The following is a 17,648-nucleotide window of genomic DNA, read 5'->3' as shown; positions in this document are numbered from 1 at the left end:
ACCCATTTTCTCGTTTCACGCCCCGATTCTCTGGCGAATTGGCCGCAGCTAATTGATATTTGGAACGACGTCCATGCGATCATTAGTCAATCGCTAAACTAAATCTTCGCCGTGATAAAAGGCGATTTCGTTTCTATTACATGATCATAAAAAAATTAAAAAGTCGTCTATTTGCGATCGATAAATGCGATATCTAAAAAAAAACGTACATGCACGGGACCGAAGGACGTAGCTACTATTAATTAACGGCGACGAGTGACACGAAGATAGTTTTCGCGTATGGTTCATCGGGAAAGGCGGCACGTCGCGTCGCGTCGCGCGGAGAAGAAATGACGGCCCCGAGAAAGTATCGAAGAGAAAGCACGTCAAGTTCCGCTCGGTTCCGTTTCGTTCGGTTCCAGGACGCGAGCGGAGAACGCGCACGCTCGGAGCCCTTTCTTTCTTTTCAAGCCTGACCGTCCTCGGAAGCTTCCCTTCGATGTGCCCTCCATTAAGGCTCCATCGGTTTCATTGTTACACATTCTCCGACGTAATACGACGTAATACGTTCGGAACTGAGTAGTGGTTCCGACGCAGACGTGACGTTCGTGAACACGATCAGCAAACGACCAGCAGAGAGAAAGAGAGAAAGAGAGAACGAGAGAGAGAGAGAGAGAGAGAGAGAGAGAGAGAATGAATGAATGAAAAATTGCATGGAAAGTACGACCGTGGCATACGAGAGTCAATCCACTTGAAGATCGCCGATTTGGCAGCAACTTACATCCCTTCGGCACATCTGTTTGTTCAAATTAATTTAAGCGATTCATGTGAAAATCTTTTTGTCTTTGTCTATCACGTCTACGGAGAGGGGAGTTTGCGAGTTTTATGATTCTTCTTCGTCTTCATTTGAATTGTCGCGGCAGCTTGCATTATAAATCTTTTGTGGATGCAAATAAATACAGAAGTTTTAACTCGTCAATCCAGTACAATTCTATGCACAGATAACTTTAATGTCTTTTATTACAAAATGTACCCGCGCCATGTATTCATTCCATAATTTTTCGCGGAGTAATTAACTTTCTTCTGTTATCGATAACATTAAATGTACAATAGATGTATCCAAAACACGAAATTCACGGCGTGTCGCTAACTATGTGCCAACGTTGTATATTCAGAACTCGAAATAATTACTTCGCCCCAATTTCCCGAGCGGCGCATTCCCTCTATTAAGTCATTATGCACATTCGGTCCTGGCTCTCTCTCCCGGCTCCATCCCCGTCCATTAAATCTTTTTCTCAGTTTCTAAGATAAAATCGATGTAATATACATCGAGACCGGCTTTATCGTAGAGATAGTGTTTCCTATTGAACCCGAGGTACCACGGTACATCCAAAGCTTCCTTAGTAGGTCATTATATTGCTTTGAGGCTTCGTTCTCATCCGCTTTCATTAAGATCCTTCCTCGATTTTGTTATTAGATATTTTTATCTTCGGGAGTCATATTTCGGAACTTCGGCCACTGCGATTGTCCAGAGCTCTAATATAATCCAACAGACGAAGAAAACACGTGAAAATCGTGCGCGAAACTCGCCTTTGAAACCCTCGTTTGATTCGATCGCGCCCCTATATACGACGCGAATACATTGTTCTTATTCCGACACGACTGAAACTTTATTCATAATTAATTTTAAGGCACACGAACTCACCTTGGCCGTCCCGCGTTTCACGCAACCGCCATACGCGTTAATTCTGGTCCGAGCCGTCGTCAACTGCACGCCCACGCTTCGTAGTGATGCCATGTTCTATCCGATTGTGCTATAAGCTTCTTTCAAGCTTAGATTCTACCGATTCGAAGCAGTGCGTTCGGAAATCGATTTAGCCCTAACCGGTACTGACGAACAGAAGCAGAGAGAGAGAGAGAGAGAGAAAGGGGGGGGGATAGAGAGGGCAGAGAGGAGTCAGAATCTTCTCCTATGTACTATCGCATTTGTCCGGAAGAATGGACTCATCCATTTTGATTCAAATTTCATCGATCTCCATACATGTTCACTTCTCTTGCATACATTGCAGATTTCTCGATCTCCTTTCGAGACGAGCATTTATTTTATTACTCTTCCTCTTTGCTTTAATGCATTCGCGAGCTCCTTAATTAAATATTTTATCTTAGCGATTAACAATACGCATCATATTCGAGAGTAATTGTACAGGTGCCTCGAGACTGAAAATATTTTTAGAAGTATTCTCTTTGATAAATTTGAAGACGATGTCTTCTCCGCACAAAGTGTCTCGCAACCTCTCTCAGTCTTTAACTTTCCTGGCAAGTCTCAAATGAAATTTCCGTTGAAGCAAAGTCGCGAGCTGAGATTCGCTAATACTCTGAATTGAGAACATCGAGAATTCAAGTACAAGTGGCCCGGTTGCCCAAAGGCTCGACACTAACTTTGACTAACACCAGCGACTTTAATCTTTTTCTTCATTGTTTATATTATAAATAAAATCCATAGAGAAGTTATACATTTTAAAAAATGAGCCGATTGCTAATTATAAACCAATTTTACTCGATCTTCCGATTTCTGCTTATCAATGTGAGTACCAAATATTTAAATCGATCGTAATTTTATTCGTCCCATGTTAGATTAACGGAGATCTTCCCGCGCAAGAGGACTGGAGGAACGTGAATTCCTAGACGCGTACTCGCGACACCGAAGCGGTCGTTGCTGACTAGTCGTTGCTTCTTCCTATACCCGTGCCAGCCAGTTTTTTTTCTCTGTTTTGTTCTAGCCGGTCTTCTCGCTCTCGACTTTGTAAATCGGTCGCCCTCTCTTTCTCTTCCCGCTTTTCTCTCTCGCTCCTCCTCGTCTTCGTCTAGGTAACTTTAGGCAACACTACGCCAAACTTTGCAGTAACGGTACACTTAGCTGCTCTCCGATCATCGTTCTCTCTCTGATCCCCTTCCCTCTCGCTCTTTCTAACCGCAGCGTAAAAATGCTGCGAATGGCATTTCGGCGATCGTTAGTAATCCTCTTACGCATCGAAATTAATATTTTCTTCTTATCGATTGACAATTGATAATACCTAAAAATATTATGCAGCGTTGCAAGCGAACGATCAGCATAATTTTAGCATTATTATTAACATCGTATTATTAATATCACAACATATTTATAATGTTATTATTATTAATACGCAGCGCGTATAAAGTTCAGCAGTGGGATCAATGCGGCTGGATTAGAATCAAGTGTTGAATCAACGTCGATTCGTTTCGTAAGCGATTCAAGGCGAACGGTCAGATTCTTGAACTGGATGGCATTTTACACGATTTGCGCCGATTGCCATTTAAATTAATAACGCACGAAATTTTGTCCGCGCATATCCCGCGATTACGCGAGATGCTAATTATGCTCGTGCAATTACGGGTACATCGGATAGCCGTAGAAGAGAGATTTAGTGCAAGTTTGACTACGAGCTAATCAACATAGTTCATCTCTACTACAGGTCACACGGCTTTCTATAAGCTTGCTTATATATGTACGATGGAACGCGGCCCCTTTTTTTCTGGTAAAAATGCTATTTATTTTTTATTCTTCTTTTATTCGCCAATCATCGCGATTCTATTTCCTGCATGTGTGTATTTAACAGACTCCTTGTTAAGTACAATAGTTTTTTAGATAATCTACGCGAGCTCTTTTCATTTTCACTTCCTTCTTCTTAAATGACTGCGTCATTCTTTATTTACCCTCCCATCAATCACTCTTGTATATACATTTGACGAAGCAACGGTAAACGGTAAATATATTTAATCACTGACTTGACTTCGACATAATCAAACAGCGTCGCTGTACTATACCTGCGAGTATACGCAGAATGATTCGCGCGACGACGCATTCGCAACGCCCGGAGAATATCTGCGCCGGCTTCTTCTTTTCTCTTTTAGATTAGATTTTGATCACGAATCGATCGAGTCTTCATTGTTTCAACATCAGTATCATTACAAATCGAAGGATGGTCAATGACGGGGTCCGAGATATTCTTTTCTCGTCTCTGCGGCGACGTTAACACGGAGCTGACGGAAGCAGCGGAAGAAATGGCGGTGAACCTTGCAAACGCATGCTGACAACGCACGAGATGCGACGATAGCGCGAGGAAAGATGATTTATGACCGTGGGACACGCCATGTCGTTTGCTAAACTTCGCGAACGGGTGCGCGGGCGTGTGCATGTGTACGCGTGTGTCCACGCGCGCGGGAGGAATAGAGACTGGTCGAAAAACACGAAGAGTGGAGAGAGAGAGAGAGCGGAGAAGGACTAGAGTAGAATTTATTTCGTGTTCCAAAGAGAGAGAGAGGGAGAGAGAGTAGTAAACTCTCTCAGGATACTATACATGATATATGAGTATACACGACAAATAGTAAATACAAAGAAAAACTTACAAAGAAAAATGAAAGAAAAGTAGATAACAACGTGTACGTTACAAAAGAGTAGTACAAAACGAAAGGAACGTCGTGTTGTGTGACTGAATATCAAGTTAAGAGTACAGAACCCTACGTTACATACGAAAATAGAATGGTTGTGCAATGACCGAGACTAACCTGGAGTCAACTTTTAATACACGTGCATAATCATTCATAAGTTTAAGTTATATACAAGAAGCTTCTAACGAATTTAGTTTCCAATTAAAATAAATAAGTATTAAAATTTCAATAAGTAAACTTTTCTTGAAATTTAATTTAATACTACTGAGACATGTAATTCTGCATATTTAAAAAAGCGAGAGAAAATTAACCAAATTAAATTTTTATTTTAAAAAACTCGATAATTAAATCAAAGAATTGAATTTTGTCTAATTTTGGAATATTCTACATTGTCAACCGAACGAGAGGAAACGAAGGGAAGAAGTGAAATGATGCCGAAGCGGGTCGTCACGGTTCGAAAGGATTGTAACATGGAAATTTGGACCGCTGTCTTTGCGATGCTTCACGTCTCGATTGCTCCTGTCGGCTTTACGCGGTCGTGTTCAAAAGCGTCTCGTACGTGCGCCTGTCGTCGTGAGACGCACAGGTCAAAACGCATGAGTAGCGGCGCGACTCACGTGCACAATCATTGCAACTGCAGTTTATGGAAGCCGCTCGTCGTGATCGCGTGCTAGATCACGTGAGAGACCCGCGATATTTCCGAGAGAAATTTATATTTTTTTTATCTTGGCACGTGCTTGCTGAAAATCAAAAGAGCTTTGTTCTCTCTAACTTCTTTGTATAGCTCGCTGTCGTTATATTTAATTGCGAAGTATTTTGTAAAATGTCGAGAAGTTTCTTTTGAAAAAAAATTTTTTTTTTGGCCAAAATTCTGCGGTCCTCGAGCTTAACGCGCTGCGTCGACCGTATTTTCCCGCAATTTTCCCCGACGGACACGTTTGACCGCAACCTCCGGTTACAATTAAACAACGCGTTTACTGCAAAAACGATCACCGGCGATTCGTTCGGGGCAAAGAGATTGCACGGGGTTTGTAATCTTTGGCCGATGCGATGGCCGCGGCGGTAATGGCGCTTCGGTTACATTGTCGCGGTGAAAAACGTTTTTTTTTTTTGTTTTTACGCTCTTCTCACTCGAAGTCGCCGCCGGGCGCGATTCATAAAATAAAACTGGCGCTGCGTGCAAGAGTGTCCGATTGGCTTGTCGAAACGCGTCGCGGGCATTAAAAGGTGGCATAAACGCGCGCTTGCAAGCGGACGCGTTAACTCTCTTTGCGCTCATTTTAACCGCCATACGACACATCGTAATTTCACCGAGAGGCGCCACTTTCACGCGCGCGCACTAATATCCCGATAGTGTACGTAAATGTTTTTTTAACGAAGAGTTTATTTTCGCTTTGATCTATCGGCGGGCGCCACGCGATTTCGTTCTGCTTGTTGAACGCGCACAAACGCTGTCCGGACCGCCGGATTTCAACCGCCGATTGCATAATTCGTTTGGGATAAAATCGGCGTTTGCTTCAAGGAAGACCAATTGAAATTGGTAAAAAAACAAATGAAAAGGATGAATTTCTCTTTGCGAGAAAAAAAAGGAGAGGAAAGCCGATAATTACTTACGTCGACGGCCTAAACGCGAATTCGGGTCGAGTACGCGGAATATATGGTCCGAGTATGCATAAGTAAAAGCAATTGCAATATGCCGGTTCGATTCTGACCTTTTCTTTCCCCTATCGCGTAACGATCGATGCGGTCCACATGTATACATGCGTATACATATATTGACAGGTACGCTCCTTTTTTGTCTCTCTCTCTCTCTCGCGCGCGCGATCTCATATATGCTTGTGCCAGCGAAATATAATTCGCACTCGCCCAGTCCCCAGTGCGCCGCGCGCGAGAATGACCAAAAGAGAGAGAAGAGCAACTCGAATAGCTCGGCGCTCGCCGAGATGATTGTTGTACGTATACGAATGCGGTCAGGAAAAAATGTCTCCTTTCATTGCGAAGTACCGTTCGCGTAGGTACTTTTCAGACATGGCCGAGCAAGATGACTTATGCATTTACAATCGCGAGAAGAGCAACGTGTTTCCAAGATAATCGAAGATAATGAAAAGAAATCATTCTGTCTTCTGCCCCTTCAGTAGAATATATGTTACGTATTTCTTAACGAATGAGAGATGCATAGAAAAAAATTTATGTATATTTCTCGTAGAATTTATAAAATTGCAAAACTGATAGCGTTAAAAGATGTCGATAAATGGTAGCTCGATAAGAATCCTACTCGGATATTTTAGTTGGCGCAATAATATCTGTTACAAAACTGTACATTGAAAAAGTAAAGCAGGAACTTAAAAAGAAAGCCTCGCAAAGTGTCCGTCGTGACACTCTGTTCCGAAAACTCGTCGGACAAGAGCTAAACACGCGGTAAAGTTTTTCGTGCTGGCACGCGTATACAATCTCGAAAGACACTGACAGCCGGCCACTTCGCCTGCCGCTCCTCTCTTATGCGACGCTAACGACAGAAACCAGAAGAATTTATTCGGGCCGCTTATCGAGACCTCCCAGGGAAGAAGACCGGTTGTCCATCCGCGACTCGAAGATTAATGAACGCGGTACTAGAAGCGGAGGCTCATTAGAACGCATTAACCCCGGGCGCTTTCTTTTTTTCTTCTCTCGCATTACTCAATCCTAATGACATATTGACCACTACTCCGCGAAGTATCAAACCTTCAAAAAGGAATATATATGATCACTGCTGCCTGTCGTAAATTGCGAGTCGTTGATGGGGAATAATTTTCGACGTGTATACGTAGCACCGACTTATGAGTACCCATACAGAGATAGCGACGACAAAGCGATTTATATTCAGAATCGTTACAAGGTTCCATCATATTTTTGATTTTACTAACAAATGTCAAAATGTAGGGCATTACTTTAAATGTATTCCACTTAAAACTATCGTAATATCGTGTACAGAAATTTTAGTTACATTATAAAAAATATCTTGTAAATTTTTGGTGTTATTATTCTATTATAATTTTTAAAGCTAACTTTAATTAGATAAATATTTATCATTATATGTCATTTTTTTCATTCTATATTATTTTATCATTCTATAAATATATTGATTGAACAGCATGTGATTTATTTGCAAACATCAAAATCAAAGGTAAGCTAAGCTCACGACGCGCGATAGCACAGTTTTCTTTAGCATGTAACCTCGATTAATCTTCGACGGTCCAAAATCGACCCGATGAATAGAACGACATGTGCGCGCGAACAACAATGTGTTCCCTGGATCATATCTTATCGCCATTATCGTGAATCTCTCAAAAGAGGTTGGTTTATCTGCCGGCGGAATATGGGCCAGATAATTTTATAGTGTTACAAAAAGCCGCGAGCGCGGGGCTTTAGAGAAGAAGATTTCCCTTACTATGTTTCGGACGAGAGCATTTTCCGCGTAAATAGCTCGTCATTCATCTTGTGACTTTGCCGAAGGCGAAATAATTGTGAGATGTGATCAAAGCTATACGCACTTATTCCTATTGCTTTCGTTTGTTAGTCTCGCGCATTATATATTTTTTTGTAAATAATTCCATTGGAATATGAATGAGACTTAGAATCTTTCTCGTTGTATTTTTCGCATAAATACGACAGAAAAGTTGATTTTGAAGTTGTGCTCAAGCTTTTTTCACAACACAAACGTCAGAAGCGGATGAAAATTGCGAGCGATTTAACAAGCGCGATTAAACAAAACGGCGTGCAATAACCTTTATCAAAATAACGAAATCTCGAATTGCGATAAATATAGCGCGTTTGATTAAGCATACCGTAAATTTCGTCGCGCTGACCATTTCGATGCCGCAAATATTTTTTTCATCGTTTCAAAGGAATATTTATTTTCCAGGTTTTACAAAAAAAAAAAACACATTTCCCTTTGTTTACATGATAATCGGAAAATTGACAAAACCATCGCGTATAATAATTGTAGTCTATTAAGTATCAGGAATTTCGGGTCCTGTATGCCGCGAGTGACAAGACTTTTTAATTTAAATCACACACAAGAACGATATATTTTACAATTAAACGCGACTGAGTTTGGCGTCTGGTGTATCCATCAGCCTCGTTCAACTTTTTACTTCGTTTTTTTTTTTTTTTTTTTTTTTTTAGAAATTGATATTAAAGACACGTTTGCGGGATTTGTCTCGTGAATAATTTATGGAATCGATCGCGCATCAAACATGCGAACGTGATCGCATGCGTGCGCGCGCACGGATAAATCGCGCGAGTATACGGAGGGTCGACAAAGGGTAAGTGAGACTCGCTGGACTCTCGTACATCAAATACGCGCAATAATACACGCGAGTGGAAACGAGGAGAAAAGAGAAATGAATTCGAAAGTGTACTTACCTCCGTGCGCTGCGATAACCTCTTGTTCAACTCGTGGAGCCTGTAGTCCGGTTGGCTGTAGCCATAGGCTGGAGTATGCCTCCTGGGGACAGGCAACGATCTGTCAGATCAGACCGATCGCTCATGTTAGGTGTGCTGTGTATAGCGTGTTATTTTCGCGTGTGTGCGCGTCGCGAATGTTTCATGCATGCAACACGTCGTCCCGGTCGCGTCGCGCGTCGCGTCGCGTCGCGTCGCCACACTGCGCGAATTTTCGTAAGGCCCCGAGGGGTACGTGATTAATACTACCGGTTGGTTGGCCCTCTCCGAGCGCGGGCACGTCGCAAAACGCGCTCGGACATGGCACAGATTCGCGAAATGTAGTTTACGACTTTCACCACGACCGCGCCAATTCTCGATCCCTTTAACTCGCCGCGTTACGGAAGCGGAGGTTTCAACCGGTGACAGTGTCGAAGGGCCCGGGCGCAACAACGCCGATCTCTAATCGACTTCCTCGAAAGAACTTTGAGAAATTATTACTTTAGAGTCGCTGGATATTATCGAAATAAATTTTCCAGAATTCTGGAATAAGGATGCTAGGTTATATTGTAACAATTTAATTTTTGCAAGTTCCGATTTCTCTCAATGACATTTTCGAAATTCAAATATTCCAAAAATTCAGGCTTGTTTTCCTAGTGAAAATCACCGTTAAAAAAAGTATTTTTCAAACATATATATGTAACGTTCTCTCATCGAGGCAGTTCGGACGCTCCTTTAAGATAGAAAAGCACGATTTAAATAAAGTTTTGGTCTAGAACTTCGGTACAAGTTACCCTGCGAATATGAAGACTTTTAAAACTGATTTTTAAACAATGCATGCACGTAATTGTGTATCGACGACGAAAGTTTAGTCGCTCAGCTGGTGAACTAATGCTACATCAAATTCATAATGACACGAAGGTCGTCGTATTTATGCTGTCAGTTCAATTGTCGGCGATCATTTAGACGCCAATAATTTAATGTCACGGATCAATTATAACATTATCAAACATATATTATACCAATTGGATATTGGTATGTCCAATTTTCACAAATTAACCGGTACAACGACGAACTGATTGCAATAACTTTGCAATGACGAACGTAAACGTAAATTTATTCTGAATTTTTTTATCTTGAATGTTGTTATATTTATCATTATTGTAAAATCTGTTAATTATATTTATTTAAACAAACGATTCGTTTCTTTCTCTCTCGACTGAGATCAAATATAAAAGTTTCTGAAACGTTTATTCTAATTGTATGTCGAAATAAATCATTGGCACAGCCTTTTCTATGATCTCCTTTTCATCTGCATAATTTTCAATACAAGAAGCAGAGAGGATACAGTCACATGCCTTAATCGATGGCTTCCAAATCATCGAGGATCAAACCCTCGGCTCCCGGTCGGTCCCGTGGAGTAGCAGTTGGTTAACCGGCGGGTAATTAACGTCGCGTTGATAATATTTAGTGCTCAGAATGCCCGGGATGGTGTTGTACCGCGCGCATATTCGCGCCCCGAGGCCGGACGAGCGATCATTAAGAACCGAGTGCGGTGCGGTGATTAATAACAAGAGTACGCAGAATATTCCAGCAACACAGAGACTCCGAGCGCGCCGCATTTCCGGTATACGAATTTCAGGAATACGTTCGACCAACGATCGATACTACATTTAACACGTTACGAGTTTGCTCGCGACATTTCACGCGACGCGCGTAACATTCCGATCTACGAGAAAGAGACGAGTGGGTAAAGATCGAACGTTCAGAAAAAAGTGAACGCTAAGCTTATCGATACAAGATCATGTGAGATCTCTTGCTGCCTGGTGCATTCGGACGAAGTCGGACTTTCCTCCGAACTCGTGATATCGACCTTCGTGATACTCGTGCTATGATTTCTTCCGTGTATCAGTAACCTTGTAAAATCGCTATGCTAATTATAACGCACTTAGCTACGGCGAAAGACAAAGATAAACAGAGTAGACATAAAACGTTCCCGTGATACCTAATGCAGGAATGATAATTGCGCGCGGACTGCTAACGTATGTGCGTCTCGGACTTGTTCCTTGACTGACATTGCAGAAGTATACATTATTGCTTTATTCAGAATCTATAAAATCCACCACAGAAGGATTTCTGTGATTTTCCACCGGATTTGTGATGTCACGATATCGGTGCTAAACATCCGGTAATGCGAATGATCCCGCGAGAGGGAACGATAATTTTTTCCGCCGATTGCTGAGCTAGCTGGAATTAGTTTTAATTAGCTAAAACATTGAAAACGCGCTCAAATGGGTTTCGACAAATCAGGATGTCAAAAATAGCCTTCGACGAAAAGATAAGACGGTTCCTTTGACTCTTCATTCGACGCGATCGATAAGATAAATCGCTTGAGCAAAGATTTCTTGAAATCTATGTCACGAGAAAGCATTAAAAACTGCATATAGATAAGCGTCTAACTTTGCGATCTACATGATAGATAAATATATGGACAAACAGATACGCCAACTTCTCCTATGTGAAAGTAAAACCAACGTGATTGATTAAATTGAGAAATATGTTTAGCGATAACTTGAAAAGAAAAAGATGACAGAATATCAGATAAGACAGAGTCAAATAATAGAATGAATAATTACGAATGGTTGACAGATCGGATCGAGACGCAGGAAGTTTGGCATGATTTTCTTTTTTCACGAGAAAATACTGTCCCAAGATCGATCGTGTCGGAAAAGAACTTGGACTTTCTCGTCTCTGGAGAATCGACGCTATATGGGACCTCGACGAACACGTCACTGCGTCGCACGCGTGTACACGCGTGCGTGTGTGTACGTACGTGTGCGGAGCAGATTTGCCAGGGGTGAGTCGAGATCTCAAGGGTTGCAGGGGTAACTCACTATCGTGTACGGTTTATTGGGGAGTGACGGGACGCGTGGACAAATCTTTCGTCCCGTTCGCTGTATCGCTCGATCAAGAACGATTGCTCGACGCAACATATTATGACTAATAATTCTAAATATAAAAAAAACATTATCAAACAAAGAAATAAAACGTCATAGTAACTAGAAATTTTTATATTAACAAAATCACGAGTTATTTTAATGCATGTATTTAAGAAATCAACATATTCTTTTAAAATAAACTAGATGTAAAAAGTTTACTTAAGAATGGAATTAAAATTATATTAATTATTTTTTTCTGAAAAATAGTCTAAACACCTAGCCGTTTATTTCATTCGACACTCGCAATTTGTCACGTCGAATAGTAATCGCGCGTAAACTGATGTAACGCGATGACTGACGCGATCACCTCCGGAACTGGCGGACACATCGGAAACAAGTGCGCGTCGCCTGACGAATCGGCCGCGACTTCGTAAGACGGTATTGAATCGCGCTAATTTAGTTCGATAATGTAATTCCACGCGGGGCACGTAGCGGCCGTAGAGTGCCGTCGTGCAATAACCCCGGCGTGCGCGCATGTAACGCCCCGGCTTTTCATTCAAGACGTGCCGCACGATCGAACTAATTAATTCGTCGCACGGCACCACGGCCGGTGCGGTGCGGGTTGCGCGCGAGCGCGCCCGCCAGAATTTTTGCCCGCCTTCCTGCATCCCTGCTGTCCGTCTCTCTCGAATCCCGGGGGGCAGAGGATCGTGACAGATCATTCCGTCGATACGGAACTAATCCGCCGAGTGAAAAACTAGCGCCTCAAACGGGCGCGCGCGCGCGCTCGAGTCGGCACGCGGCCTGGAATTTTTCAAGGCTGTACCCCTTAGAAACGACATGTATACACTTGCGGACTACAACGAAATATTCAAAGGAGATTTATTGCTTTCTCTATCATTAATATTTTCTTTTATAGACTATTATCATTCCTACGTTGTATAATACGTATTTTCACAAACGTCCTTGCAAATGCTTCGTGGAACGCATATTAGTCTATATCTCGCATAGAATACGCTAAAATTGTGACATTGTTGTGTAAAGACATTGCTTAATGAATAAAAACACAATTTCTTGATATTCGCTGCGTTCTGAAATTATCTTTTCAGGTTCTATTAAAGAGAAAACCTTTCTCTCGTTGCACTTGAAGTGACTAGTTCAATGCGAATTTATTCATTGCACGTCTAATACCGCTAGGCTACCATAAACACTCAACGCAGATAAGATAGAGCCATTAATCAGGGAATTGATCGATTTCAAGAGCCGTTGCGGTATATTCATCGTTGAAATATAATAATATTCAGCTCGACGTGAGGATCTGCGAGTAATTTTCCTTCTCTGACGAAAATGACCTGAATTTTCCTAAGAATTTTGTGCTCTCTCGTCAAAGAAAACAAATATTTTTTAACTATAATTTAGCAACTTACAAAATTTGTGCACATATATAACGATATCTCGTAAATCTTATGTATGTAAGTCTTAGATGAACATTTTCGTTGAGGCAATTTACTCTTCTTGATTGCAAAAGACGGGCATAATTCATCGTTAGTTACTAAAATAACATTGGCACGGGTATCGATCGCCATGCGGTTATCTTGCGCGACGACTCGTTCCCATCGATACTCGGTTATGGCATCGGACATTTACGTTCGATAAGTCCACGACCCTTCCTGAAAGTTTAGACATTTCGGGTTTTCGAGAATCTGTTTACTTCTCCAACGTGACGATATTTCAGATTGTAGCACGTGAAACAGTCGCTAGCCAGTTCTTTCCCTAAGTTCGCAAATATATACGTGTATGTCGACTACGAGCATTCGATAAATTCATTAATTATTGAAAAATCCGTGCATACGTAATATAATATACATATAGTCAGAGTCGAAATAATCAAGAGAATGATGCTTTCTGTTCTACAGATAATTTATTTAAAATTTAAACAAAATTCGTGAGATTATTTTGTATTTTCCTAGCACGATTATATGACTCTGTACTTTCTACTTTTGACGCATGTTTATCGACCGTGTTAACCGCCGCGTGCTTGAAAGGGTTAAGGTAAGGGGTCAGGCCGCGTCAGATTACTCCGGTCGGCACCGTACGACGCCCCACGTGCTCGTGCCGGAAGCGGCATCGGCACGGCGCGGCGCGGCGGCGTGGCCGATATCTCGTCGCAACTCGTCGGAGTCCGCGGGATTTGCAAACAGGTCGCCGTGGGTGGCTTCGCCCGTTATTAAGCCGCGGGAGTTAATGGCTTTAGTTTAGTTCGCGTGGCTAATGGGCGTCCCGACGCGCCGCTCCGCACCGCACCGCACCGCACCGCTTCGCTTCGCTCCGCGCCGCGCCGCGTCGTGCCGCGCCGCGCCGTTGGGAATCAGCTGACCGGCCAGCTGGCCCGCATGGCTCAGCTCGGCACGTCGCGTCGTGTCGCGTCGCATCGCACGGAACCGCTGGTTGAGAGCCGCCGCCTGCAGGGGTCTCAGATTGGGTTAGCAAAGGGCGCAGTTTGGAGCGAGGGGGCGGCGGCGCCGAGGGAGAGGAGTGAGAAAGAGAAATAGAGAGAGAGAGAGAGAGAGAGAGAGAGAGAGAGAGAGAGAGAGAGAGAGAGAGAGAGAGAGAGAGAGAGAGGAGGGGAGAGAGAGAGAGAGAGAGAGAGACAGAACCGGGAACCGGGGAAACGGGGGACAGCAGGAGGGTGTTATTAGGGGTTGCTCATGGGGTGGCAGTACGATCAATGCCAGGGAGTCATGCTAGCTCTCCCAAACCCCTCCCGCGAAGTCTATATATAGTACGCGAGTACACACATGTATGGAAGTTCGCACGTAGCCGGGCATGTCGAAAGAGCACGCGCGCGTGTGTATGCACACGGGGTTTGTCTACTAGCTAGAGAAAGAGAGGAGGGACGAGATGAAAACGGGGAAGGAAGAATGAAACGCGCGAGGCGTATAAACGCACGTGTGTGGACCGGATATTTTGAACTCTCGCGGACTCGGGGCATTATCCGTCGCACGCGGCGTGTTTTCCGCGTGTCGCGAGCGAGAGTTCGCCGGCAGATTACTAAACGACAACACAACGACAATATCGAGTCCATTGATGTGCCCGCGGGATCCGACGAATTGTTCCCCGTAATAATATCTCGCGGTGATATTTTACTTGCAGATCGCTCGCATCAGCAATTATTAAGCCTTAAGTGGAAATGGAATCGGTTAGTTGTAGCAGAATATCAGTCTCAAACTAATTGGCGACTAGGAAAATGATTGAGCGCCGCTTGCTTATTTACGCATGACGCGTCGCGTTTTTAACTTTTAATCGTTAGTAACATAAAAGAGACCATTTTCTTTGTATCGAAAGAAAACTGACATTGTTTTTAATTCGTCTCTAGAGCGTAACGGCCTTTTTCTGCAACGAGAGGAGAGAAGGCGCGAGGCCCGTGGTATAATCCGCACGTGTCGCAAAATTCTTTAACGGTTTCTTTTCCATCTTTTTAGAGGCAGGATGGTAGAGCTAATTGCTGTAGATGAAACTGTTAAATTGACCCGAGGACAAATGCGCGATGCTTCGCAGACAGTGCCGCGGGGCACTCGCGTATACACGGTGCATTATGCGCTTCAAAGTGACGCACCGCGTGTAATACGCAATCTGCATGTCATAAGGATAATAATGGAGAAAGGGCACGAGCAAGCTCGTTCGGGGATGTTATCACGAGCTTTAGCCCGTGCACACGCACGCGGTGTGCGGCAATCCGGTGTGGCCTAACTGTCGAAGGACGGCGCGACGCAGCATTCGCTATTAACGAACCTTTCGTATTGATCGAAGGGATGGTTCTGCCGAATCTAAAATCGCGCCATCACCACCGCGGCCGTACGAGAGAGAGAAATCTGTCTCATTTAGAGTCGAAGCACAAATAATAATTTATATGTTAAGTGTATAAAATATTTTTTTCGTCAAATATATATACGCGATATGATACAGCATTGTGCCAGGAAGTAGTTTAAAGGAAGAAGTAATTAAATAATCAAGTAATCGAGTAATTAAGTATTAAGTAATCGAAAAAGTTGAGGGTGATACGAGTAATTGTAATTCTGGATCATCTCCAATATAATATATATAAATAAAAAGAAAATATCAAAGTTATACAATTGAAAAGTGTAATCCTCCTCGCTATATCGCGAGGAGGAAATTTTGCACTATGTATACAAGTATATATTGTCAAATCTAATGTCTAATTTCTTGCGTTGAGACGCACGATTTTGTGATAGAGTCTTGTATGTAAAATTAAATAATAAACACGGTTGTCGTTAATTATTATCATCACTTCTAGGAACGAACACCGGAGAAACTCTTTTAAATTGTTAGGTATTTTGAATGCCACTGTGAGCAAGCATGATAAATAAAATCTCTCGGATCGTAGATAAGGGCAGCGCGTGGGCTCCTCTTAATTACACGCAGAAATTCATTCGCTGGTCCAGGTTCGGAATAACAGCCGACTCAGCTTCGCCGCCGCCGCAGCAGCAGAAGCAGCAGCAGTGGCAGCGGCAGCGGCAGCGACGACCGTTGAGCCACCCACCTTATACTCTCGCAAGGACTTTCCGTCGCTGGCGCAGCAGTAATCGTGCCGCCACGCCAGCAATTTATCGCTGCCCATGACGGCGTTTTATCGGCGATATTCGTCCCTTTTTCCGCCCGGACCCTGGATAATTCACCTGGACCTGGCAATCCAGCCCGCTCTCGCTCCTCTTCCTCCCACACGGAGATGGATGAGGAGCGGACCACGATTCCCTCCTCAGGCATATTTTGTTGGCACCTCGGCCACTGCGATTCGATCACGGCCAATATAACTCCCCCGAAGCTGCCATGCGATCGAGTTACCCGCAGATACTGACGACGGATTGACGGACAAGCGTGTCGTGGGAAAGGACGAAAAGCGGTCGTTCGGTCGACCGGAGAGAACCGCGTCGCACCATCGTTTTGCCCCAGCAGCGCCATAAAAGAGCAATAATCGCGACACGCGGCTCGCTTCGAACTCGGGCAGCTCGGGCTGGCCATTGCTGGAAAAGTGAGCGGCATGAGCCTCTCCGTGATGAAATCGCGCGCGGGCAGCAGCAGCGGGTTATATAGTTGCGCTATCGAACAGGAAGAAACGACGTCGAATCGCGTGGGACACTTGCGACCACTACGTTCAGACGGGAAATCATTTTTTAAACGACGATGATTGTACGAGATTTCTATCAATTTTTATCTTTGGTTCTCCTTAGAAGAGCTTTGATTATTTGGTTTTATAACAAATCGTGAACAAAACATATCATGATGTTATATTACACTACGCTTCATATAGTCCAATCGTGACAAACTATACATATTTTTAAGCTTTCTTGTACCATTTACTCTCGGTCGAAATGGCAAACAAAGTGGTTAAAAAATACAAATTGTGAGCTCAAAAATGACAATCTATAATATATAGTTGCAGACAATACAAGTTTTCAATTACCTTACGTAAAAGGCCGGGAAGGCTTTTCTTTTCCAAAAATAATCCAAGAAATAATTTTTTATGTGCTGAGATCCGCGATTTTTGTTATTCTTTTTATTTACTAGAAAAAAAACACAAAATCACATTTTTAATCGCACGAATAATCGAAAAAACGTGAAAAATAATCAATTATAACATGGTTGACTTGCAATATGAATATTCGCGGATGGATATTCAGTAGTGCTAAATATTTGGTGTGCGATGCCGATATAAGACGTTTCGTCATACTCTATGTCGAAATCCACGCAGCAGACGAAACACCTTTAGGATAGAAAAGAGGAATCCTTATTTCGTCACTTACGGAGAGGCATGCATTT

The 17,648-nt window shown here is 43.0% G+C and overlaps 1 protein-coding gene across 11 annotated transcripts in view; it reads right to left on the bottom strand.

The window, feature by feature from the left end:
- The window catches only part of Chi (LIM domain-binding protein 2 Chi), a 140,525-nt gene that overhangs the window by 14,099 nt on the left and 108,778 nt on the right, over positions 1-17,648 (bottom strand). For 4 of the 11 annotated variants that reach the window (XM_071707608.1, XM_071707607.1, XM_071707601.1 and 1 more), the window contains one exon: positions 8,855-8,953. In XM_071707608.1, coding sequence (XP_071563709.1) covers positions 8,855-8,953 — 99 coding nt within the window. Of the gene's footprint in view, positions 1-8,853; positions 8,954-17,648 lie in introns of all 11 variants that reach the window. The other 7 variants (XM_071707609.1, XM_071707603.1, XM_071707605.1 and 4 more) reach the window with 3 other exon arrangements.

Source organism: Temnothorax nylanderi, unplaced genomic scaffold, assembly GCF_030848795.1.
Source record: "Temnothorax nylanderi isolate EJ_2023f unplaced genomic scaffold, tnyl_v1.0 TNYL_tig0059_pilon, whole genome shotgun sequence".
Classification (NCBI taxonomy): Eukaryota; Metazoa; Arthropoda; class Insecta; order Hymenoptera; family Formicidae; genus Temnothorax; species Temnothorax nylanderi.
Note: the sequence above shows the minus strand (reverse complement) of the source record. Positions and strands in the feature narration are given on the sequence as shown.